This window comes from Zonotrichia albicollis, chromosome 10, assembly GCF_047830755.1.
Source record: "Zonotrichia albicollis isolate bZonAlb1 chromosome 10, bZonAlb1.hap1, whole genome shotgun sequence".
Classification (NCBI taxonomy): domain Eukaryota; kingdom Metazoa; phylum Chordata; class Aves; order Passeriformes; family Passerellidae; genus Zonotrichia; species Zonotrichia albicollis.
In genome coordinates, this window is record NC_133828.1 from 37,472,152 (window position 1) to 37,498,981 (window position 26,830).

At 49.3% G+C, this 26,830-nt stretch overlaps 1 protein-coding gene across 1 annotated transcript in view; it reads left to right on the top strand.

Annotated features, from left to right (window-relative positions):
* Positions 1-226: 226 nt before the first annotated feature.
* The window catches only part of LOC102074010 (TGF-beta receptor type-2), a 32,034-nt gene continuing 5,430 nt past the window's right edge, over positions 227-26,830 (top strand). The window contains exons 1-6 of the mRNA XM_005495525.4: positions 227-366; positions 18,740-18,890; positions 20,638-20,840; positions 23,846-24,645; positions 24,753-24,894; positions 26,085-26,212. Of these exons, the coding sequence (XP_005495582.1) occupies positions 315-366; positions 18,740-18,890; positions 20,638-20,840; positions 23,846-24,645; positions 24,753-24,894; positions 26,085-26,212 (1,476 nt within the window). The 5' untranslated portion in view covers positions 227-314. The remainder of the gene's footprint in view (positions 367-18,739; positions 18,891-20,637; positions 20,841-23,845; positions 24,646-24,752; positions 24,895-26,084; positions 26,213-26,830) is intronic.

A 26,830-nucleotide genomic window follows, 5' to 3' on the forward strand; every position in this document is an offset into this window, starting at 1 on the left:
AGCAGCTCTGCATTGACATCGGGGGAGAAAAAAAAACTCAAACTCCTTTTCTCAGAGCCCGGCTCCTTCCCCCAGCCCCCCCGCTCATATTTGTATATATTCCGAGAGGAGAGTCGGGCTCAGCTTGTTCATAAACTGCAGTTCCTGGGCGGACCCCACGCACAGCTGGGCTCAGCGCTGGATCCGCCTTCCCGAGCCGGAGCCTCGCAGAGAGGGGCTCCGCTGACAGCAGGAGCCTCGCTCAGACCGCTGCCCCGAGGAGGATGAGCCGGTCACCGCCGTGAGCCTGCCTGCTGCTGCCAGGGCATCCAGAAATGGGGCACTGGAGGAGACCCGGTCTGCTTCCCCTACTGCTGCTCTCCTTGTGTGAGTAGAAAAGTGTTTCTGGTCAGGCAATGTTTTAAGCAACATACTCAGAGAGGTCGTTTATTTTTCCTTCCTCCAGCAAAACAGCTAATCTTTGATTTCTCCCCTGACAGCAATTAGCCAGAGGATTGGAAATAGCAGAGAGTTTAGTTGAATACTCTGCTACGACTGTGTATTTCTCCTATGGCGAGGGGCAAGCAGTTGCCTGGTGGAAAGTGCTGTGTGCTGGCTTGGAGCAGCTTGCAGATGTCAGTGTTTACAGTGCAAAAATATATATAGGTCAGCATTACTCGTTGGAAGTTTTTATTTTATTGAGGGAGATTAAAAGCAACTGAAGCGCACGATGGCTGAACGATCTGGCTCCGACAGCGTCCAGATGTGGTGAAGTTTGCAGCTTAGAACTTTTATCAGCCCTGGTCTATGCGCAGAATTAATCGAACTATTAAAGGAGGAAAGAAGTGGGAGAGGGGGAGGAGAAATGTCTTTGCAACAACATCTGGTTTTTCGGCAAACCTTTCCAGCACTTACGTAAAGATCTCTTTGTAATAAGTGCCCTGTTTCAGTTTTGATAGCACTTCTTCAGTACTGTAGATAAAACTCTCCAGCAGCACTTGAAAATGTGCCCATCCGAGGTTTAACTTTTTCTTGTTTATATCTTGATGATTGTTTCATAACAGGGAATGGATTTGTGTATAAGTGAGTGTTATATACACATCTCCTAAGTATGTGTGTGTGCGTCTTTCTGTATATACAGAGTCTGTGTATGTGTATACAGGCATATATCCCTACAAAGCTTGTATTTATATATTTGCATGGACACTACTTTAAAAAGTGAACTCTTACAAACACAGACCTGTTGCCCATGATGTAGAAATTCCAATACAACCAAAATCACTTTTTGGTCAAAGTGATGGAGGAGGACTATAATTCCAGTATTTTTGCATCCAAATGAAATCACTGGGGGCAGGGATCTGTATCTGCGTTCACTTTACATGGGTCCCCCTATCTACAAGACCAGGGAATAAAAGAATTATTGGTCAGTAATTTGTGTATAGGCAAACAAAACCATGGGTGCAACTGTTGAAGCAGAGAGAACCAGATGGGGACATTTAGGACATAGTATCTGATTGATTTTTCAAAGTTATGGAGATCTATAGTATTAATTTTTGTAGATAATACCCCAAAGTGTGCTTTGAAATGTAGGATGCTATACTGATAACATCCTGCTAACTTAATCACATTTGGAGCAGGAGTTACTACAAGTTATTATTTAAAGCACATTCTTAGGTTGTTTTTGGTAAGAAGGAAGACCACTAACTATCCTTCAGAAGTACCTAATTTTGGAGTCATTTAACTTATGGTTTCCCTTTTCTAAAAGGCAAGGTTTTCATCTGCAAGAAGCCAAACCAAAACATATCACCATTACTAAGTTCATCTGAAAGGTTATATGAGCGATATGATGACAAAATTTGCCTCTGCACAGGGTAAAAAAAATAAGCCAAGGCTTGTTATCTGTGATTTAGCTCACCAATGATAGATGTTTTCTGGGACTACATCCACTTCCTTTGCATTTAGTGTAAAGATTGACCCTTCAGTCATTCTGAGAGAGTAAAAGTACCCAAGGAGGCCACTTCACATTGACATTAAAAGAGAAGGGAAGAGCTAGGTCCTCAAATTCCCCAAATTGACAGAACATGCACAATCAGCTGTTCTTCAAGCAACAGATCATACCACTCATCAAGCCTGTCTTTGAAGAGTGACAGCTCTGGCTTGGCGGCAGCAGCAAATTTGATCCTCTTAGCACAGAGATTTAAGACTTGTCATAGAGAACATGGCCCAGAACACTGAAATTCAGCTACTGGATTTCCTTAATTCTCCATGGCCAGCCCTACCAAGGCTTCAAAATATCCACCCTTAATCGATATCTCTGGATATTCACCCTTAAACTTCTCCTCAATGGCAGTGCCTGCTGGAGGGCAGCAATTTTACATGGCTTTCTCAGCAGAAGGTGAAGACAGGAGCTGTGGTTTCACCACTGCGAACACAAACCCTCACACAGGTGGGCAGAAAATCCTTCCAGAACAGAGAGCTGGTGCAATCCTGGACTTAACTGCACAAAAAAAATATGAGGATCATTCAGACTGGAAAACTGTCATAGAGGGGGTGGAGCTGGAGGCTTTCAGGGTCTTTAGGTTGGCCAGGAGAGAGCTGGGAGGTGAGCTGGTCATCTACAGCCAGGTCCTGGGAAAACCTTTTCTGGCAGAGGGCTTCCTCTTCTGTGGAACAGAGATAAAACAAGATGTGCACACTGGAAGCTGAAATGGGGCACAGCACAGCAAAGTTGTTCCAGCAGGCACTTCCTCAGGCTTGGGATGTGGTGGGTATGTGTTGCTCAAAGCCTTCAAGATTGCAAGACTACCAGCTTGGAAGTCCATAAGCTATACAGAAACTACAGGTTTGATATCAGGATTACTGTATTGTGCACATGGAAACACTCTGCCCTCAGAAGTAGGAATTGGGATTTTTCCTGCCCTGTTTTCTATGAATATTGGGAAATTATCCCTTGTGCTCCATCTGTCAGGAACAGGGCTCACATCCAGACAGGCAAGGGGCTGAGCTCAGTCTCATCTCACAGAGGTGACAGCAGAGCATCACAACCTCCAACCTGTGGAGACTGCACCAATAACTTGAGCTAAGTGTCACTGGTGTGACAGCAGCTCTCAGGGCTGTAAGAGCCCCAGGAGCCTGGCAGAGCCTTTGTGCATCCAGCCTCCAAAAGAGGATATGAAACTCCAAATCTGCCAAAGCACATGGCACTTACCAAGGAAGAGCAAGATGTACCCCTTGGGCTCTGGCGAGGTTCCAAAGAAAGAGAAGATTTTTGAAATGAGGTGAAGTTGAAGTTCTGCTACCCCAAGTGCAGAGCTCCCAGTTCCTGGGGTTTGAGTTTGCTTCCCCATAGCTAGGTCTCCTGTTAGAAATGCTGGTTAGCTGAAAGATCCTGACTTTTTTTGCCAAGTCTCCTGGGCTCCTTTTGCCATGGTTGATGGCTCTACAGAGAGTGCATTTGAGGGTAATCTCCTGATAGATGGTGACTTTATGAAGCCACATTCTCTTTCCTGCTTGCAAAAACTGCTCCCCCAGTGAGCCTCTTCAGCTAAATATATAGAGTGTATAGAATTCATAAATCAGGACAGGGAGCTCCAGGGCTGTCAGAAAAGCATCTCCGGCTTTTGATCTGCCCAAGAAATCTCTGACCTATCCCAGGCTCCTCAGGCAGCCCATTCAAGAAGTTGGCCTCTTATTTCTGAGGTCACCAGGGCTAAAGCCAGAGGTTGTCGTGCCACCAAAATGCCAGCTCGCTCCTCAGGCAGGGGCTCTGTTGGGATTGCAGCCCAACACCAATGCATGCAAAATTTAGGAACACTGGGTCAAACAGTGAGAGGATGAGGGAAGGAAAAAGACAAATGAAGAGTCACCCTCCATTTCACAGGCATTTACAGAAAGGAGCTGTGCAGGTCCAAGGGCAAGCCAGAGCAGCAGAGCAAACCTTTCCTCCCAGGCTAAGCAGCACTGCCCACCCCAGGACACAGGGCTGCAGGGCTGGTTGTGACAATCCATGTCATATTGATTTAATACAGCCAAAATAAAGGAAGAAATTACCATTCTCAGAAAGCTCTGAGGGCTACCAGAGCCCCACATTGGCTCGGTGTAGGCAGCTGGGTTGGGAGCAGGCACAGGATCCCACTGCCTGAAGGAGAAACTTGTGCATCCTACCATGAGGCTAAATAAGAACAAAGCTGCAGCAAATTCTCCAGTTAGGAAATAAAAATGGAAGGCACAAGAAAAACCCTTATCATGCAGAACTGGAGTGCACTGCAATGTTGCAAGTGCCATCAGACTCAGCAAGGAAAGTGATGGCTTATTTTCAATTCACCTTTACACACCTCCAAATCTGATGCTACGGTTTCAGTCCTTGGTGTGAATTAGATTAACTGAAGGTCAAGAAGAGTGGCAGTGTACAGCTATGTGAGATGAATGAAAACTGGTATTTCCTCTCCCCTTGCACCTCCAGCTTTGCTCAGACTTGAGAGAGGCTGGTCATTGGTATAGCTGACCATCACTAAGGCTTCACTCTGCATTTTGATAGGGGCCTTTGAGGAAAGAATACTTTCTGAAACATTTAATAAAACATGAAATTAAAACACACAATTTTCTAACCAAAAAATCCCAACAACCAACACAAAACGGATGTTTCCTGGTATTTTACTGGTGTTATCACTGTTTAATGATGGCCCCAAAGACATTTTTGTGTACTAGTAGTAAATAAGTTCAGCCAGCTGCAATCATGATACTTGTTACTCCCATTAGAGACAGAGTTCTGCACAGATGTATCCCACGCATTCACTGAATATGCAGAAAGTAAACACTGGCATTAAAAACAGGTGACTGGGGCCTTTCATTCTGAGAAAGAATTCCGCTCTACTGCCTGTATGCACAGCTTTATATTGCTCAGTGATTTGCTCTGTCGAGTTTATTTCCTCAGGACATTGTTTTCCTCTCCCCTTAGTGATAACTCTTTGCAATAACATTTGCTTTCAGCCAGGCTCCACAGTGCTGCAACTTGCCATAAACTAATGAACTCTCCCATAGACTGTCATGTTTTCAAGGAAGCGCAACATCTGATACTTTTATTAAAAAAAACAGTCCCACCAAGGAGACAAAATCAGCAGCTCCCACACACTCTGCTCCTTTCACATCTCGAGTTCAGTGCTGTGTGCCAAGTGAAAGCCTTGCTCTGGAAGGGGCCTCCATGCAGAAGGGAGATAACACCACTGATGGCTGCCTGCCCTATCAAACCTACACTATGTCCATGCTGGACCCCAACTGTGGGATAACATTTCCTTAGGGATCTTCAGGGGGAAGTGAAGGAGTGGCTGAAAGATGTCTTGGCCCTGCTTGGATGCACATCCCTGAATTCAGAGTCAACTCGTGTGATCCTGCCTCTGGAAATTATGTGTAGCATCCATCAGAGTCATATTTTTTCTTCTTCTTCAGTTGGTTCATATTTTTGTTACATCCCATGTAGGGTTGAAACTCTGCTGCCAGGTTCTGGCAACTGTCAAAATTTTAGGAGTAGTGGGAGAGCCTTCTTATCGTGCAATCCCCTTTGCAGCCCATGCTCCTACCAATTATGAGGGTCCAAGACTTAAACTTTCATGGAGCTGTTGCACTGCAATGTTTTCCTTCCCGTTGATAAGCTAGGAACAAATGACAGCTGATTTATACTACAGCAAATTCATTGTGGCATGTGGGTCATTAATGTGACCACTGCCTGCCAGGCTGTGCTGGACACAGGGCTGTGGCCCATGTGGACTCCAGCAGCCCAAGAGCATGCCTAAACCCAAGAGCTACCCTAGACCCTGCACAGGGCTATCTGGATTCAAGATTTTTTGCTTTTTAAGGACGTTATCACCATTTGAGCTGAGTGATTTGACGCACTCAGCCTGGGCATGCTGTAGTTGGGGGGCTGGTGTGCAGTTCCAGCTGTAGTGGGGGGCTGAGGTGGGTTCCAGCAGTGGCAGCTGCAGACTGTCACTTTGCAGGGTCCTGTGCTCCAGTTACACCCGGGCCTCTCTCAAAGTGGCCACAACTCTCAAAGTAGCTGCAGCAGCATCATATTGGACACGTTTTGGTGGCAGGAAGGCCTCTCACCTTCCCACACTGTGGATGGAGATGTTCCCTTCAGCTCCATGTCAGTTATTCTCCACTGGACCCAAAACTCCAGTCATTCTGGATAAGTAGATGTCCAAAGAAAGCTTCCCCAGCAGCTTCCAGCTTGGCTCCAGACTCAGTGCAGGTGAGCTGTGAAGTTTCTGGAGGAAATCCCAGACTGCCTTCACTCAGCCTGCAAAGAGCTGCTGTCCTGCCCGTGCAGCACTCGATGGCAAGTCCTTTAGCCATGCCTTGGAGCTGGAGAGTCCAGACCTCCAGGACATCACACACCCCCTAATGCACACCCTGCACACCAAGCAGCACAGATGTGCCTGTGCCAGCCATGGGAACCAGCACAGCCATGGCTGCCAGCACACAGGGCTGGGTTATTGCCCTGCCTTGGCATCCAGGCAGGGCAGAGCCCTGAAGCAATCACCTGAGCTGACACCCACTGATGTCTGATATTGCCCCACTATCCAAATAAATCTCTCCTAATCTCTTCAGTTCCTGCAACATCCCTGGGAAGATGTTCCCTCTGGGGACAACTCACATCTTTGCATCTGGAAGGTTCAGAGACATCTGCTGGAGTTCCTGGCCACGAAGAGGGGCCTTTTCTTTAGATCAATAATGGGATTTTGATACTGATCCATTCTCCCTTCAGCCATCCCAAACCAGAATGTTTGGCTGTATCCTGCATTGCCATAGTTCACTGTGCACCCCATCAAAAGATGATGTTGCCAATGTGGATCCAAACCGTGACCAGCAGGTGTGAAAATCCAGCGAAAAATTTCTTCACTTTTCCTGCAAAATCAGGAGGATAACTCAGGCCCCTTCTTGGAAATGGTTCTTGTGACTGCTGTGAATACAAGAGCTTCTGGTGCATTTACAATGAACACTGGTACAGACATTTCCTTTAAAAGATCCTTTGCTGCTTCCAGGTGGGTTGTTAAATAAACTGCTGTCCATGCAGAATGAAAGCCTGTGTCCCCCTCGAGTGTTTGACTGAGCAGGTTGCCAGTCAATGCAGCTGGAGCACGATGAGGAACATCTGTTTGATGTTGCTTGATAAAACTTCCTGCCTTGGAGACTCTAAACACCAGCATCCAGCATGGAAGAAACTGAATCAGCCACTGTCTTGCTGCGTAAAGCATTTTTTCCATGCTAGATCTATCCCAAAATTAGCTCCAACCAGTCCATGATAGCAAAGACCCTTCTTCTTGCAGTGGGAAGTGACACACAGACCCATAAGCTCAAGCAGTTGAATGAATCATCCTTCTTCAAATAGACCCAGGGTACAAGCATTCACAGAAATAAGACCAGTGGATCCCCTGGGATCTCAGTTCCTGCCATGCCTTTACTATGCCAAAAGGCACTCAGTGGGAGAAAATACAGACATTCCCAGCAAAGGCACAAGATATTAGCTTGGGGGTGAGGTCTCAGCAAAAATTTACTGTGGTTTTGTATATGTGCCCTGTGCTCACCTGTTTGTAGAACAGCACCATCACATCTGAGCCTTCCTTTCACCCTTGCCAGGGCTATCAGTTCTGCAACAGGCTGTGGTCTTGGGCAGAAGCTCTGTTCAGCATATTCAGATTGTGGCATGTCTCAGGAGGTGCTCAGAGGCAGGCCTCTGAGTTGAAAAGACAAGGCACTCCTGCAAAGTGATGAGATTGTGGAGCAGGAGATGGGAAACAGAACATTCCCTGCTTTGTCATTTCTTCCATGCTGGAAGAGCAGCTCTGCCCCCTGAAACTCATCTCCCTGCTGCTGAGTCTCCCTGGAGCTGTGCTGCAGCTCTGCCCAGGGGCTGGGACTGGTGGGAACCTTCTCCTTCACCTGCAAGGGGGATCTCTTGAAAGGCATTGCAAAGATACACAAGCTCTTATTACTTCTATGTGCAAAGAAAAAGCACTTCAGGCTCTGTCAACAGGACTCTTGGTTCCATTCCTGCAAAGAAGTCCTTTCCAGCCCTGGTCCCCCTGCCCTCATGCCATAGCTCTCTTCTGCTTTAAAAAATGAAAAATACTCAGCTTGTATCCAACCCTACTGGGCAGTTCATTTTGTTAAGTTACAACAGAAGCTCCTTAAAACATTTTTTTACCAGGTGAAGAAGGGCATGAAAGAGAAGAACACACCATCTATTTATGTGCTAAACATGGGACACTTCGGGAGAAGGCAGAAGGTTTTTAGCATCTGTAACCCAAGCTAGCCTCAAGTTCCCTCTGCCAGAACAAATTACTTAATTACTGTTAGAGCTGGCCTAAACGAGGGCAGAATTCTACTCTACATAATGATTTCAGCAGACATAAAGAGCTGGCAGTGTTGGAACAAGCTGATGACAGCACATGGATGGAGAGTTCACAGAACACCTCTGCCCCAGCAGCTTGTGACACAGTCCCTTGCAAGCCCTTTTTCTCCTTGGGAATCAAAGCCATACAAATGCAAAAAATGCAAACTGGTCAATCATAAAAGTCCAACCAGAGATGAAGAGCAGCAGCTCCAGTCCAATGTCCCTTTGTGGGCTCATCAAAGACCTTCCAGCAGATGGGATGCCAAATGTGTGCCAGGAATTTCAAACACTCCTCAGGAAGTTCATCTAAATCACCAGCAACGCATTTGCACTTAAAACGGAGCAAACCCTGGTGCCCAAATGTGACCCAGATAAAGTTTCTGATGTGTTTGCCTATTTGGATGGTATCCTTCCATTTCAATTCAATCTATTCACAGAAATCCAGGATTCATGCAGAGCCTGAAAAACACACAGAAAATTGAATTCCAGAGCATAATATGATGATAATTATAAAAAAACACTGACTGCTGCACAGTAGTTTTACTTGAATGGCATTAGTTTAGGCAGAGCAATGTCTGCTACTGACTGGCAGCTCACATGTTTTTGCTTCTTGGTTGATTGCTGCTGCTTGTTCTGTGTAAAAGGGGGAACTCATGACTGCTGCATCTGAGAATGAGCTGCAGAAGCTGCAGTTAATTGGGATATAGGATAGACTGTTGGTGCCTCTGCAGAAACAGGAGCAATAAAAATGATGGCAACAGCAGAGTGGGTTTGGTTGACTTGCATTCTGCCAGGCAGCTCTCAGTCCTAAAAGTGCTCCGAAATCCTCAGCAGTTTCTGCAGCAACTTGCAACAGGATGAGCTCAAACCACCCGAGCGTGGCCAGGTAGTGACTCCTGCTCCCCAGCAGTGTGGCAGGCGGCAGAATGGACTTATTTTCAAGGCAAGAATTTAGTCAGGACAGAATCACTGCAAAGGGCTCTTCAAAGGGCTGAAATCTTGGAAAGGCTCTGAAAGTACGGCAGGCAAATCCCCAATCATTAGAAGGCAACTTCCAATGGAGCTGTGCCAGCTCAGCCCCCTGCAAACCCCACTGGCAGCCCACGTGCCCCAGGCTGTGATGTGCTGATAATGCATTGCCTCACCCTACAGGACCCAGATAAGCAGAGGTGCTGGCAGAGCTGCTAAAATTACTTATGAGCTGCTGAAACTCAGCATTTCCCCACCTCCTCAGACCCTGAATATGTTGCTTTGCTTTCCATCTGACAAGGAGGGGTGGCACGTTCCCCTCAGAGCTGGGGGGAGTTGCTGTGGCACTGGGGCAGTGCAGTGATGCTGGTGAAGGTCCCACTCTGTATCCATGGGTTTCTCTTGGGCTGACCCCTGCCTGTGGGGTTTTTTCCCCTCCCAGGCACTGCAGGCTGTGCTGCTGGCTTGGCTTGCTCTCTCTGGGGTTTTCCAATACAACAGGGTGGAAAGGACAGCAGAATATAGGAACAAGAAAGAAATGGGGACAAAGGTGCAATGAAAGGGAATTGCTGTCAAAGAAGGTGGCACCTTCAGACACAGGATGGCCGCAAAACTTGTTTTGTGTCATAGCTCCCCTCATCTGGCAGTCATAGCCCAGTGGCTGACAAATGCCTAAAGGGATGAGGACAGGTATTACCCGGCAAACTCACACCTGATTTAGTCTGCCAGGGAAGTTTTGCCTGGCCTGGTCATGGCTCTGGAGGTACTGACCATAATTACACAATGTCCCACAATACCCAGCAGGTAGGAAGTAAAAAACCCCTACTCTTAAGCTGCTTTCTGGGCAATGTGAGGGATTCCTGTGAGGATTAGAACCTTCTGTTCTAATCCTCAACCCTCCTTTGAGGTCTCTTTTCAAAGAAGGGTGCAGAGCATCCCTGCTCATCTCACAAAGGAATAAACTAGCCTCCAGCAGAGGGGACAACCCCTAAGTTTTGAGTTTTCTCCTTGTTTCAGGACAGCTTTCCTCGTCCAGCAAGTCAGCTCTAGGGTAGGTGCAGTGGTGACAACCCACATGGAGCTGTGAGCTTCCCACCAGCACTGCCCTCAGGGCTGTCCCATCCTGCCCCTTCACCCCCTCATCTGTCCCTGGATCACAGCTGAGTCACCTTTGTGCTCAAATTCCAGCCCAGAAACTGGCAAATGATGTCATATGGCCCATGAGCCCAGCCAGGTCCAATACAGCATTTCAGCCTCATTGGACTGAGCTTCTTGCCCAGGTGAAGCAGTGCTTGGCTGCCTCAGGGACTGACTGAAAAATAATGCAAATAAATGCAACCAGGTAAGCCCAGCTACCAGCTTTACTGGTATTTCAGTGAAGTGGATCCAGAAATACACACACCATTTTGAGACATTGCTGAAAGTTTCAAAGATACTGAGAAAAACAAATGAAATAGTGCAAAGCCACTACTGTTTTATCCATTCCATGTTCCCCCATCCTCAGCTCAACCTCTCTGGATGTAAACTGGTGTTAATGGGAAAGATGCTGTCCATGACACCAGAAAGCAAGTGCTCCTGAAAGAGCTTGAGTCCAGAGTCTAATGGGGGTATAGTTTTATCCTCACCTGATATTTACAGTGCTCCCAAAGCTCAATAAGGGCAGAACATTCTCCTTGTCATGTTTGGCTGGGTCCTGCTGGGCTTCAGCACCTCGGGGCTGCAGGGTTGGCTTGCCTGGTTTTTCAAACTTTAATCCCAAACTTTCTTTGGGGAGTAACTTTCACATTTTGAGTTCCTCAGCTGAAAGACAAAAAAATAGGCAAGTGTCACACATTTCAAGGCACAAGAGAAATCAAAAAACTTACTTTAAAATATTTAAGTAAAATAAACTTCATCTTAATAATTTTTCCTCATAGCACACTGTCATGATCTATGTGCAATTTTTCCATAACTCTTTTCTAATGGATTGCATGAGAGCCTGGATGCAAATTAACCACGAGGAGATGGGAAAGATCCTCCAGGAATTGCTCTGCATGTGGAAATGAATTTCAGTTTAGCCACTTCAGAGCAATTTTTTTGTTTACTTTCCACTGACATGAAATCAGCCACGATTGCATCGCATGCGGGATTGGTTAGCCAGTTACATAATGCTTAATAAATCCAAGAGAAATAATATAAAACACATCACCCAGTCTGGGAAGAGGAGCAGTAACTCAGTCAGTGTCACCAACCCACCCAGGCCAGGCATCAGGGAAGCATCTGAATCAGTGCTGGGGGGATGCAGGGTGCTGCTGCTGCATGATAAATGTGATCAGAAAAAATGCTTGTGGCACGTGTGGAGGCCTTGAGGACAGACAGATTGTGTGTGATGGTGAGGGTCTACCAGGAGAGCTCACATCCCTGTGGGGAGGGCAGCTCAGCCCGTCCTGGGGGGCAAGGCAGGCAGTGCTCACACACCCAGCTCCAGCTGGCTCTCTGCTGTGTAAGGTGTTACCTCACCCCAGGAATGCTCCCCCGAGTGTTTCCTAAAATCACAACCGCCCTGCAAACAAAAAGAGCAAGATTAGGTGATTAATTATTTACCACAGATTATCCTGCAGCGTGTGGGGAGGAGAGAGAGCGTTTCGCTGGTGGTCGCTGGGGAGTGGGGAGGAAGGGACATGACCCAGGACGGGGCTGCCAGGCTGGACACAAAACAGAAGTGCTGATTTAAACCCAAAAGAAGTGTAGAGTGTAGGAAGACTGAAGGAGCCTCTGGCCCTGCAGTGCCAGCACTCTGGCTCTCCAAGGAAAGCTGCCCAGCCCACGGGTGTATCGCTCCAGGCACTCACCCCTGCTCTGCCTGGAGCAGCCCTTGGCCTCCTTTCCCACATTTCCCTGCCTGCTCTGCTCCCCCGCCTTCTCCTGGTCCCAGAGGAGCCCTGCTGATGCCTTCACCCACGCCGTGGCTGACTTCCAACAGAGGAAAAGCCGGGCATGAAGGGGTTAATTACTACAGGCACAGCGCAAGCCAAGTCTGTAAGTGACTCCCTATTGCTATTTCGAAAAGAGGCTGCCTGGAAAGGGAAAGGAAAAAAAAAAAAAAGAGAGAGGTTTATTTTACAACCATCATTATTTCATCTGCAGAGTTTATACAATGGAAAATAAAAGCCAGAGTACGTGAAGTCAAATCATTTCTGTTTCATTAATGGTATGGAAATCGTTTTGTTTTTATAGGGGAAAAACAAATGTGAACTTGATGTGTGTGTGTGTGTGTGTGTGTGAGCATGCAACTCCCTTCATTGCAAAGGGCAGAGCAGTGAAATCCAGAAATAAAAAAATGACTCAGAGGCCGTAAGACCTATGAGTCAGTTGAGCTGTTGTTGTTTTTAAACACAAGTGAGAGCACAATATGGCAAATAATTGCCCCTGCAGCCTCCCCACCATTAGCATCCCTGCTGGTAGAGCCATCCCAGGGGCTATGGCACAGGCTGCCCTGCCAGCCCCAGGCTGGACACCGACCCAGGGACACAGGGCTGGAGCAGGGCTGTCCCAGGAGAAGCAGCTTTGGGGGACAGAAAGTGAAATCTGCAAAAGAAACTTGAGACCTGGTCAGCGTGGATGGAGGAGACAAGTGGCTGCAAGGGCAGGTGGGGAGTGCAGGGCCAGGGGCACTCCCCTGTCCTCACCCAGACATCAACCGACCACAATCAAAGAGAAACTGCTCTGGCCAAACTCTCCCTGCGAGTGCCAGGCACCTCCTCGCTGGCCCCTGGCACTGCAGCCTGCCTGGATGCTGCTGGATGCTGGGGTACCTCAGCACAAACATCCTCACACCCCAAAGGCAGAGTCATTGTGCTGATACACAGAAAACTTGTGAAAGGCACCCGAGAAACACCGGAGATTACCAAAGCAGAAGGACAGACAGCAATCTGCAGAGCTCGTCCCTCCCCTGGGTGAAGTTAGATCATGATGTAATTTAAGCATCTGAAAGAGACTGGAGGAGCCTGCTGTTATGATCCATACCCAATTTACTTTGTGATGGGACTAAGCAGTATTTGCTAAACACTGAATTTAAAGGGATATTTTCACAAAGGAAAAATAAGTGGTAGAGTAAATCAGTTACCAGCCTGTTTGAAGAAGGTCCAAGTGAACCAGAAATGCATACTGCATGTCCTCCTGGCACTGGAAAAGCTGGTGTCTAACACAATCAAAATCAGTCCTTTTTTATGCACCAGGAAACATTTCTGGCTCATTCCTTGCTCCGTCCTGTACTCTGCCAAATGCAGTATTTATTATGCAGGACCATGTGCAATCACATACCTGAGGGTGGAGCCCTGATCCTCAGGGTTGGTCCCCTGATCCGAATGCAGCACCGATGGATTTCCTGGGAGAGCCAGTGGCTTGTGCCTTGCAGAGGCAAAAACTGGGATATTAAGATTTTCCAGCTCCATTTGGCCTGCTCTACCTCTCCTACAAAGATAAAGATACAGTGTAAAACAGATGGATGGAGAAGAGTAGCCTGACACTCAAAACCTCTTTGGTTCAGCAGCTGAAAGCAGCACCAGACCCCACCACGGAGAACAGGAGGAAACTGAGCTGCATCCAAAATAGAAGTACAACACTTTGAGGTCTGGTTCTGGGGAGATTCTCAGCACAGCAGGATGCTGCAACAAGATCAGGCAAGACTGCAAGAAATCTGCAAGAAATCTGGGATCACTGTTACACAGATCATGCTGAACAACTTCCATGGGAACTCCTGACCCTGCACAGAATCTCCTGGAAATCAGGGCACAGGAATTGTCCTGGTGCCCATCTGTGGCACTGGCTGCTGCATCATGGAGGAGGCAGCTCAGGAGTAACCTGGTGATGGGGAACACCTGGTGCTCTCACATGGGTCAGCGAGAGAGCGGAGCCCATCAACTCTGCTGCTGGATTAATCTTAAAAACAAAGTACTGCATATAAAAGGGAAGGATTTTGTTTGTTCTCATAATAATTTTATGAGGCTCTGTTATTGCATACTTGTGTCATTAACCACGGATAAAAGCCCAAAGCAAAACCTAATCCTGAGCTTGGCAGAGACGCAGGACTCACCGCGGAGCCCAGGCTCACCCAGGTGGGGAAGCAGGTCCCAGTGCAGGTGCTGTTTCCACCAGGGCACCTCTCTGGGGGCTTCCAGGGAGAACAGGGCTGGGTTAGAGCTGCTCTCCAGTCCTGTGCTTGAGTGCTCATTAGAGAAAGCAAAGAGCATCTCAGCTAATCTCCCCAGCCTTGGTCTCTCCCAGGGCAAAGCCTGGGGATTACAGGTTGACTGGTTTGCATGGAACAGATGATGCAGGGCCCCCAGAGCCACTACAGCAACAGCAAGCTGGGCAGCCCTCTGTGACTGCTGAAACAGTGTCAGCCCCATCCTGGGGTGCTCGGAGATATGCAGAAAAGGGGGATAGACCTCACTGTACAACATTTACAACCTAAGAATTAACAAATTTTCTTTGTCCTTGAGAAATACAGTCAATCTAAGGATAGTTATCACTGCAAGACAGAGCATGATCTGAAGGTCCTATAGGGGAGACCCTGTGTAACAAAAGCCTTGGTCTCCTTCCACCTTGGGAAGAGCTGGGAGCAGGGATAAGTGCCCTAGCACCTCACTCCAAACACATTCCCTTAACCCCATCTTGGTGTTCAGCTGTCCCAAAGCACCGTGTCAGGGAGAATACCTGAGAACTGAAAGTGTTTATTCTGCCCCTCAGTGAAAATGCATTTCCTGCCCTTGCTGGGCCACAAGGAGCTTTCTCCTTGCCTGTAACCAATGTGCTGTGTCTGCACCCCCAGGCACCCCCAGCTTGTTCCCTAGGGGTTCCTCCTCCTTGGGGAGCACAGTGTGGGGAAACCTGGAGCCAGAGTGAGCTGCTGGGCGACCCACCTCTCTCTGGGGCTGCAGTGGTGGAGAGGGGCTCACTAAGCCCCCTCCATGTTCTTACAGGTGCAGTCCCTGCTGGCAGAAATCTCAGCTGCTGTGGGTGGCTGCTTCTGTGACAGCAGCAGTGGGACTGGGGTGGAATTCTCTCAGAGAGCTGTTTTCAATGACTCCTCTATGGGGATATGGGGAAGAGGATGGGTTATTGACTACACCACTGGTGTTTCCATGGGCTTTGCAGGTGGCCAAGCAGAGGCTGTGGATGCCCTGTGGGCAATGAGAGCCTGGAAGGCTGCCCCGAAATGCAGGAGAAATATCCCGGTGTCCTTGGGAGGTGGTGTCACCCCTGCTGCTATTGCAGGAGAGACACAGGCACTTCTGGCATTGTTTTTCCATTATTCCCTGACTAGAAAATCATCTCTCATTCTCTCAGTAATCTCTCTGGGGTCCCAGTTATAGATACCAGCAGATTTGATCCTGCTCTCGTGCACAGGAGAACAAGGCTCCCTATTGATGGGGAGCCAAGCTTGCTGTGAGCCCACCTATCAGTGACTCCAAACCATCTCTCCAACTGTCCTTCCACAATAACTTTGACTAACTGTACTATTTATTGGCTCACATCACATCCTTATGGCTTCAATTTATTTTTGGAAAACTCAACCCACATTTAATTAGTTTATAGTTTGTTCCAAGTTTTGCTTATCCAGCTTTTTTTTTCCCCCAACTTTTTTTTTTTTTTTTGAAGTTTGTATTTTGATGTTTAGCATTTGCCTTGGCAACATCTGGAACCCGTTTATGGAAGTGTATTGTTACTTTTACTGCTTGTGCAGCTTTATTAAATCATCTGACTATTAATATTGAAAGTGTTCATCTGGGTCTAATCAGGGCCAAGATGAGTGATGTGGCAGTTAAATTGTACCTACCAGCTAATGGTTCAAGGACACACAGTCCTGAAGAGCCTTGCAGTGGGCTTCGGGCTCTTTTTAGTTTCCTAGGACAAGAGGGAGGGGGAGAAAAAAGAGATATCCCTGCTCTTTCTTGCAGAGCAGATAACAGAATCACAGCCTGAGTTAGTTTAGAACAATTTGTCTCCAAAGGGTTTTGTCCAGTTACTGCTGTATTTCTGGCTCTTGTTTCCATATTTAACTCCTTCATCTGCCCTGGCTTCCCCTCTGCACGGCACAGCCAAGATCCCCAGCACACACACCAGTGCACCATTCTGCCCTGAGACCCCAAGCAAACCCTCCATATAAATAAGTAAATAACATACCTGGTGGGTATAAATGCATAAATAACCAACCTCATCCTGCACCAGCAGCATCCACGACCTGGATTTGTGATGTTGTTACTCTCTGCAGAGGCTGCAGGTGTCCCTGGGTGCTGGTGCTGAGCAGTCCCACAGCAGCTGCTGAGAGCCCAGCATGAGCCATGGGTGGGCTGAGCTGAAGGGTGGCAGAGGAGCTGAGGCAGTGACACCACCAGAGCTCAGGCCTGGGTGTGGGGTGAGAAACCAGCTTGCCTTCAATTCTCTGTTCCCATGAAATTACCCAAAGGCAGTATGTAGGGTGCAGTGGCTGTTGCTGTAGGTTGAAGGCTGCACACAAATGCTGGGCTTGATTTCTGTTCCACATCCAAAATTCTCATCTCCAGTGGAGTTTTGGCTCAGATGTACAAGCCCTGCTCTGGCAGAGCAGGGCAGGGAGGTGAGGGTCGCTCGTGCTGGCTGCAGGTGCTCCAAATCCCAGCTGAAGCCGTGGTTTTGGAAGCTCACCCTCGAATGATCTCTTGAGGTCTCCCACAAAATCCCAGGGTGCCCCAGCAGGGCCAGAGCAGCCTCATGGATGGGGGGATGCTGAGCAAGAGGCTGTGGGCAGCATCTTCACCTACCCTGCTCCCCCAAAACCTGGCACAACACAATTCCTGCTGAGCTGCATTTTAAGCCTGGCTTGGGCCATTTAAGCCAAAATTTCCTCCTTCCACCCTTCAGATCCAACAGTCTTTTCCTCTGCACCCAGATTTTCCCCTCACCATTAACCTTGGCCCTAAATACAAGGCCATGGGAGCTTGTAAATGGTTTATTTCTGTGTGGGAGCCTTCCAGCAGTTCTTTATGACTGCTGCAGGGAGGGGGCCTGGGCTGGTGAGGGAAGCAGAGCAGGCACGTGGGATGCTGTCAGAGCAGGCTGCATGCCCTGGATTTGGGGAGCAGGGAAGTTAAAAACCCCTTTTTGCTGCTGGGACAGTACATGCACTAAAAAGGGTTCATGGGCTCAGCTGTGCACACAGACAGGTCACAGAGGTGACCACAAAGAATGCAAGAGTGCCTGCATGTCACTGCCAGACCTGGGGGTACCCATGGCTGTGCTAGCAGGGCCTCAGGCTCCCCAAGCCATGGTCAGGAATTTTGCAAATTTTTTTTTCCTTCAGAATTACAGCTGATTATGGAAAACTCTGTGAGGGTTGTGGCAGCACAGTGAGCTATGACTTCCCTTTCCATAGGGGCTGGGAGCACCCAGCACTGCTGGGTGGGTCAGGGACATGGCAGCCAGAGAATCACGGATGGCCCAAAGCTTCAAAAAATTAGCTGCTGTAGTTCAGGTTCATACCTGAACACTTTGGAGTGCATATATTTAAGTTTAAAAAATGTATAAATAAATATTTCTACATAAGCCACTCAGTGGCATTTTTTAAAAAGACATTTAGCAGCCTGAAGACAGGAAGTTTAAATTTAGCTGGGACTTATCCCTTAACCAAGCATAGTTCATGCACCCTTTCTATAAAAATAGAGATAATGTTATGCCTGTGAGATAGAGGCAGAGCAGCTCCCCACAGGCTGCAGGCATTCCTGCTGCTGGGGCAGATCTGAGGCTCAGGGGATGGGAGAACATCTCCTGCTGGGATGGGCACAGTGGGCATGGAGCCCTGGAGGGAGCAGCCCCTGCTGCCCCAGAGCTCGGGAATTCTCAGCAGACACTTGGGCAGTGGGTAGCAAACGCATTTCCCAGCTTGGCCTCAGTGAATAGGAAGGGGAGGATGAGGAGGCAGCAGGAGAGGCAGGAGCTGTCCCAGCCTGGCCTACATCCCTCCCCAGCGCCTCTCTCCTGCTGAGAGGGAGTAAATGAAGCCTTGAGGCACACAGCGACCCGAGATGTCCCTTTTGGAACGTACTCGGGATGAGGGGAAGTGCCAGTTTGAGCCTGGGTTGTAGAGGAAGAAGTAAATTTCCTCATGGTGATGAATGGTACGGGGAAAGCAGAGGGAAAACGTGATTCCCTTCGGTTCCCCAGGCTTCTGGGAAAGCATTCCCCCACCTCCTCCAGGCTTTGGGATAACACAGAGCAAAACTGACCGGGCAATGCAGGGCCAGACAAAGGCTTTTTAAAAAAGGCATATAGAAGCGGGGTCAGCGGGGGCTCCTTGTCCCTGTCCGTGTGCATGGCCGGGCCCTGTGTCTGTCTGTCTGTCTGTCCGTCCCGCTCACCGCAGCCCCTCTGCGCCCGCAGCCTGCGGGGCCGGCGCCCGCCGCAGCCTCAAGACCAACCTGTGCAAGTGGTGCGACTCCACGGCCCCGGCGTGCCAGGACAAGGTGTGCTACAGCAACTGCAACCTCAACTCCTACTGCGAGCACCCCCACGAGATCTGCGTGGCCGTATGGTAAGGGAGACAGGGCAGGGAAGGGTGTGTGCCCCCTGTGCTTCTGCTAGTGCCTGCTGCAGTAATTCAGGGCTTCCTTTCTCCTTGACTCCATTATAGTGGAAATTACAATGCACAGTAAAAAAAAAATCATTTGGTCTGCCCTGTAATTAGTACCAGTTTATTTTCTAAATAAATTCAGCTTTTGAGTGCCTGACACAAAGCATGGCAAGCTTGCTGCAGGACCTATAAACTCCCATAAACCTCTGAATTTAGCTTTACAAGCTGAACTCAAGGGCAAACCAGCAACCCTGACCTCCAAATCTAAGATGTCCTCTTGCATCAGGGTGAAACCTCAGTTCACATGCTGGGGTGCGGCCAAGGTCAGTCCCCATCCAGCACATGGACAACTGAGCAGGCACCACACTGGGGTTAACCCACTGGGTTTAACCCACCTCCTTCCCATCCCCTGGAAAAAGTCCTTTTCTGCTCCTGAGAGAGGTGTTTGGACAGGAAGCACAATCCTGCATTTCAGGCCGAGCACACACTGCATGGTTTGGCCCGGAAGATGCCTCCCCCAGCTTTTTGGTCCCCGTGAGCAAAACTAAAAAAGGATCCATTTTGGGTCTGCCCAGAGTGATTTTCCTCCACTTTCCCTTTTAATTTGGCTGCCAAAGTGAAAGCCAGCCAAGCACTTATCGCTAGGCTTTATCTCAACCTGCTAATTAGAGTGAATGCTGCATGCCAACTTTCAGTGGGAGTTTGCCTCAACCTAATTGTTGCATTATGGACTTTTAAAAAGCAAAACACAACAAGAAACCCAAACAAACAAATAACAAAATCCACCCCCTGCCCCAAATTCCCCTACGCACACATGGAAAAGCCACCTTAAATCCTGCCTAGGCAATCCAGTGTCTTGCTGGGTTTTTCCCATTTACAGCTTACATGTACAGGAAAAAGCAAGGGCCCTGCAGCAGGAATCCCCATGGCAAGGAAGAAATACCCCTGCACAGGGTGGAGCTGCATCCTGCAATGTGCATTGGATGGGGTGAGGCAGCTACACAGCCACAAATACCCTGCCAAGCCCTCCCAGCACCTCCCATCCCACTCTAAGATTCAGCCAGGGAATAACATCCTGCAGGCAGGGCTCACCTCCAGGCCAGCATTGCTGCTTGCTGCTCATTGCAGGGGCATATGTGGACCATCCAAACTTGTCCTGAGTGGGTATCTCAGTCACAGCAGCAGCTTTGGCCTCATGGTCATCTCCTGCAGCCTTAGCAGAAGGGATCTCACCCTCCTAGAACTCTTCATCTGGGAGCTCCTCTGTCAAATTACTTGGTAGCCACAAAAAAACGTGGAGGGTGCAGAAACTGGGTGACTTCACCAGGGAGAGGATGATGAATTTAGGTTCTTTCCTTGATTATTATATCTGACTTCCCAGCTGACCCCAAAGACACTGTGTAATCTCCCCATACCTTCATCCCCCTGCTTTGCACCACCACGTCAGGAGGCTGAGGCTGCTCCTGGAAAAGTAATGAATGGTTGTCATTTCTTTGGATGCACCCAGGAGTGGCTGCAATGCTGTGCAGGGCCAGTCATGCCCATCACTGGTCCTATAAGTACATGTAAGTAGAATTATACCACAGCCACTGCAAGCAGTCATTCCCTACACAGCTTGAAAGAAATGATCTTAGGACCAGGTTTAAGGTGACACACAGCTGTCACAGGGGCCAGGCTGATGCTGTGTTGGCTCATTTGTCACACGCAGGAGACAGGACAACGAGAGCATCAGGATCAGCACGCTGTGCCACAACCCCCAGCGCCCCATCGAGAACCTCATGGTGCCCAACTACAACACCTCGCGCTGCATCATGAGCCTCCAGCCCAGCGAGGACAGCGTCATCTACATCTGTGGCTGCGTGGATGAGCAGGAGTGCAACGACAAACTCATCTTTGAAAACCACACCAATGGTGAGGGCTTTTGTTAATGTTGTTTATGGGGCAGCAGCACCCAGTATCAATAATAAATCCCTTGTATTTCCTGCAGAGTAAGAGATGCAATAGCAGAAGAGGCTCTTTTGCCATCTCCTTTGACCTCCCTATATAAAAGCCAGTTAAAATCTCTACCCCATTACTGAGCCAAGCATTTTTTTTGTGGCCAAAGCATTCCTCACAGCAATACCTCTAGCCTTGGTCTGGAAACATCCAGGATGGAAAATCCACCATATCTCTCAGTGGGCTGTGCCTTCAGCACAGGCTGAATCAACTGGGGAACCCAGGAGCTGGTGTAACATAATGAGAGTCAAAAGCCCTGAAAGCTTTAAATAAATTACATTGGAGCAAATCCCACCCCAGAACACACCCAGAGGAGCTGCTGCCATCCCCCATAGCTGTAACCCAGAGAGGTGGGTGGAGATGCTGGGGTGCAGGGCTGGCACGCAGGAATGCCTCCCCTGCTGCTCTCCTGGGAGTTCCTGCAGCAGTGTTGTCCCAGGAAGGGACAGCTGGAGCCAGCCGGGTGCTGAGCACACACGTGAGCATGGCTTGGCACGCTGCTGCACATGGCTGGAGATCCAACGGGAGCTGTAAATCCACAGGAGGCAAAACTAGGAGGCAGCTCATTTCTGTACCTCAGGAGGGTCGTATACTTTGGAAATATTTCCAACCAGAGCCTTTGGGGGCTTGTCTAAACCTCCCCAACTCCAACTGGACCAGGTTTATCCAAGTGTCCATCAAGAATCTGACCTGTAACAAAAGCAAAGTGAAATGCCTCCAATTTTCCATAATCGCAGAACAAGGAGATGCTGAAAATGAGCCTAAGCAGAACTTGCAAGCCAGTGGCATAGCTTCCCCTGCAACATAAGGAAAAAAGAAAAACATCACATGAAATGCAAATTCTCTGAACAAACAGGCCACTTTAATGGAGGCAACTGATGCTAAATTTGGCGGCTCTTTGCTGCTTCCCCAGCCAAACATAACAGGTACACACACTTCTAGGGAGAGATAGTCAAATCCCAAAGCTGATGCTGGGATATGCAATTTCACACAAAAATGACAACTGGCTCATTGGAAATGCCGCCCCCAGCAAAGGCTCCATAACCACCTCCTCCTGGCAGCCGGCATGGGAAGCGCTGGAAGCCAGAGCAAGACCAGTGCAGCTCTTTAACAATTCCCTCCTCAAACCCCAGGCTCGCAGACCCCCTTCTTTACATGCTTTCCTTCTGCTTTAAGGGATCATTTGCATTCTAATTATTAAATTATTGTCACGTTCAATGGTCTAGACAACTCCTGAGCAGAGACATGAGCACTTCTCCAGCAGCTGAAGCAGGCAGATATTTTTCCTGATTCTTGATTCCTTAAGCTTTTCTTTCAGGTCTGGGTTGCTGGGTGGCATTGCCCTCACACTAGGGGTGCAGGGGTCTCCATCAGAGCTCAGACACAATGCTCACGAGCACACAGAGCCATCATTGCCTAAAGCTGTGCACACAGAAGCCCAGGTGCGACCTCAGGAAGATGCTGGGTAGGGTGGAGCATGGCAAGTCCTTTCCACCTGTGCTCCAGCTGAGCCTGGCCCTAGAAGTCCATATCCCTCAGCAGGGATGGACAGACCCACACAGCAATGCTCAACAAGGTGTGGGTTTACAGACCTGTGGTTACTGCCAGATCAACAACATTTGCTCTCCACAGAAGGGGTCTAAGCCCTGCTGCAGCCCCTGTGTATCAAAAGACTTCCATCAGGAAGGGGCATCCTCATGCAGGAATTTCCTGAAGTTGTGTTAACTTCCCCTTTTCAGGACTTGTGCATGCAACTCCCTTAAAAATATCTTCTCTTTCTTCAGAGTTTCAAAGATGGGATCCCAAGCATCGGGTAAATCCATTAAAGCAGTAGGTGATATCCAAGCCCAATACTTTCCAAAATAAACATATTCCTGAGTTAGTTATTGATTTATATCAGTTTGGGTTGATCTTGTGGTTTAAACCTGATGCCTATTTTAGAAACGCTTTCACAGCCTTGCAGAAATTAGCTGCAGCACATTTTTTTGAAATTTGCCAAGGAAAATAGCTAAATGCTCTGTTTTTCCAGAACCTGAATTATGATCTGCACACACTGAGGTCAAGCAGCAAGAGTTTTGCTTATGGAATGATTCTTATCCCTCTTCCCCTGGGTTATTATACTTGGCAGAAAAACCTCTGAGTAAGATTTTACTCGAATATCTCTACTGAAGTCAGCATGTTTATTCCAGGAATCACGAACATCAAAGGATCAGACAATTATATGTTGTGTGAGGGTTATGGCTTTGTGTGTGTGTCCTCCCCCTCTCAATCTGAAGGCCAACAGGGGGTTTAAAGGAACTAAAACAAATGCAGCCATGCCCTGGCGGTAGTTGGGGTTGCTGCTCTAACGGGCTGAGGAAGGAGATGCCGGCACTGGCAGATAAAAGTGCTGAAATGATGCTCCTGTGTGCTAATTATCCTGCTAATTATCCTGCAAAGCATTCCGGCACTCCCCTGTGCTGGTGGTCCTGCACACTGCCCACCCCCAGCATCATTCCTGACTCCCTGAGTTCCACAGGGGTCCAGCAAAGCTCCAGCCCCAAGTCCCCTCAGAGATTTGCTGTGTTCGAGCCTTGCCTCAGATTTATCATCGTTATTTCCAGCCAAGCTCCCCTTGCCACGAGCACAAGCAGCGCTTGGGATCCCCAAAATGCCCTTTGCAGCCTCTTGTGCCACACTGTCCCATTCAAGTGATGCTGGCCCGCGTATTCTGTAGATAAATGGAGCTAAATTTGAGACCACAGCCGATCATCCTCCTTGCTAAGTGCCTCCATCTGGGTTCTGTGTCGGGATGAGCCCTTGTGCGGCCCCGTAAAGGCTGCGCTGCATTAACAGCTTTGCGTATTTCCCTCCTCCGCGCGATGAAAACGAGCTGTGGCAGACCCGCAGCAGCAACCTCGCCTTCGCTTTCCTCCCCTCAGGCTACTCCATGCTGCAGAGCAAAGAGGTGATCCCAGTGGCTGCCATCAGCCTCCTGCCCCCGCTGCTGGTGGCAGTGATGATCACGGTGATATTTTACCTCTGCCGCACGCAGAAGCGCCGCAAGAGAGCCAAGGCGTGGGGCGGGAAGCAGGGCCAGCCGCCGGTGCTGCCGGAGCAGGGGAAGGCAGGCGAGCGGGAGGAGAAGCTGTCGGTGCTGATGGACGAGAGCCCGGGCAGCACCAGCCCCGGCGGCCGCCCCACGGAGCTGCTCCCCATCGAGCTGGACGAGATGGTGGGCAAGGGGCAGTTCGCCGAGGTGTGGAGGGCCAAGCTGAGCCACAGCCGCTCGGGGCAGTACGAGACTGTGGCCGTGAAGATCTTCCCCTGCGAGGAGTACTCGTCCTGGAAGAACGAGAGCCAGATCTTCACCGACACCAGCCTCAGGCACGACAGCGTCCTGCAGTTCCTCACGGCCGAGGACCGGGGCACGGGGCCCCGCCGCGAGTACTGGCTCATCACCGCCTACCACAGCCGCGGCAACCTCAAGGACTACCTGTCCCACCACGTGCTGAGCTGGATGGAGCTGCAGAAGATGGCCGGGTCCCTGGTGAGCGGGGTGGCCCACCTGCACAGCGACTACACTGCCTGCGGGCGCCCCAAAATCCCCATCGCACACCGCGACATCAAGAGCACCAACGTGCTGGTGAAGAGCGAGCAGGAGTGCGTGCTCTGCGACTTCGGCATCGCCATCCGCCTCGACCCCTCCCTCACCGTGGATGACTTTGCCAACAGCGGGCAGGCGAGTATGACCCACCAGCCCTCTCTGGAGGAGCCTTTGCCAGCCACCCCCATGTCCCGTGGCCAAAATCCTCACCCTGCTAATGCCTCTCTCCTCTCTGTGGCCAGGTGGGCACCGCCAGGTACATGGCCCCGGAGGTCCTGGAGTCCAGAGTGAACCTGGAAGACCTGGAGTCTTTCAAGCAGATGGATGTCTACTCCATGGCCCTCGTTTTGTGGGAAATGGCCTCCAGATGTGAAGTGGTAGGAGGTAGGAGCATCACACACAGGTTGCTATGTGCCTTTATGCTCCCTTACTCCACATCCCAACTGATGGCACAAGACATGCCTTGGGGTGGTCCAGGTCTCTGCAGGGCTGCCAAGGGTTGGTGACAGATTCCCCTGCTCTGTGTGCCATGGCTTAAGGGGGGTGGCTCAGTGGTCAAGGAGCAGGACAGGACCCCATGGGGACATCTGGTCCAGCCCCTGCTCAAAGCTGACGAGCTCCCAAGTCCCATGGAGCCTGTGCTGGTAATGCAAAGCAAACCAAGCAGGAAGAGCCAAAGGTGCCTTCCCCTCCTCAACAATTTTTTCCTTCAGACAACACCAGAGCCTATGTTGCAATGGGGACTCACAAACCCCAGCCTCTGACAGTATGACAGATCCTGTCACTTCCCAGAGCCACGTCCTGGCATCTACAATTGTATGTACCAAAACATTTCAATAACTGCCCTGGAGTTAGCCCTGCCTGCCTTCTGCCTGCTCCCATCTACCTTCCTTCCCTATCCCACTTGCTCACAATACAAGCCCAGAGAACTGCAGGAACCCTCAACCCTTGGCCACAAAGCTGCTCTGACTGCCCTGCAAGCCCCATGGTCGGCAGTGGGAGGCCCTTGCCTGGTTTGGATGCCCCATGCATCCTTTGTTCCCAGGCCAGCATTCCCTGGCCATCTCTCCCCACTCATATCTCACCTGCATTCACATCTGGGTGGGAGCTGGCAGAAAACAGAGTGGCCTCTCACCTCTGCCAACAGCCAGTTTCTCCTTGGTCTTCCATGACATGGGGTTGCTCTTCTGGAAGGGCCATTTCTCCTCCAACCCATTCCCTGCCTGTAGAAGAAATCTGAAAATTCTCGTGTCATTGTCACCTCTCCCATCCCTCACCAGCACAGTACTTTCTGCCTGCTCAAATTGTCTCACCCAAAGACAAACCAGGTCCTTTATACTGCATCTTTTGGGTTCAGGGAGGAGGTCAGATGGTTCCTCTGTGCTGTCTCTGTAAAGAACCTCTATGTAAAAACCCAGCATTACATTTCTGTGTTCAAATTCTCAATTGTTTCCAGATCTGCTTATTTTTTTGCAGACTTAAAAAGAAACCCATTCTCATCCAGTGGGCCATACCAAAACAAAGCAGGGAATGCATTAGAAACATCCTGTAACGCTGCTGTTGCTTCCTTACAGAGGTGAAGAATTATGAGCTGCCCTTTGGGTCGAAAGTCCAGGAGCAGCCTTGTGTGGACACCATGAGGGACATTGTGCTGCATGGCAGAGGCCGGCCCGAGATCCCAAGCAGCTGGCTGGTGCACCAGGTAAGCTGGGAGCAGCTGGGTCAGAACAAAGCAACACACATTGTCCTTCCTCATTAAACTAGCCTGAAAAAAATAAATTTATAGTCAAAGGAAAAGTGGGCAGAACTCCTGGGATTTACTTTCAGCTCCACTGTGGATGGCTGGGCCCCCACAATCCCACTGGACTCATTTCCTTGTTGCACAAAAGCCACCAGCCACAGACACAGCAGAATGTGTTGATCAATAGCCATGATCAGCAAGTTGTGCATGGCAGGTGATGGCTTCAGTTACCCTGAGGATAACAACAAAATGGAGCACTTCAGTGCAGCTCTTCCCATGAAACAGTAAATCATAGGAGTTCACCCCACTTCTCCCCTTGGCACCTTGTCTGGAAGGCTCAGGAAACACACAGTCCCTCACACACAGCCATTTACAGCAGGGATCTCTGCACCTTGTCTGGAAGGCTCAGGAAACACACAGTCCCTCACACACAGCCATTTACAGCAGGGACAGAGGGGAAGGGAGGCACATCCAGCCTTCTGCCTGGGTTTTTCAAGCTCAAAATTACCTTCAACATGAGAGAAATTTCCATTACTACAAAGAAGAGAAAACCAGGAAGCATCTCCTTCATGTGAAACA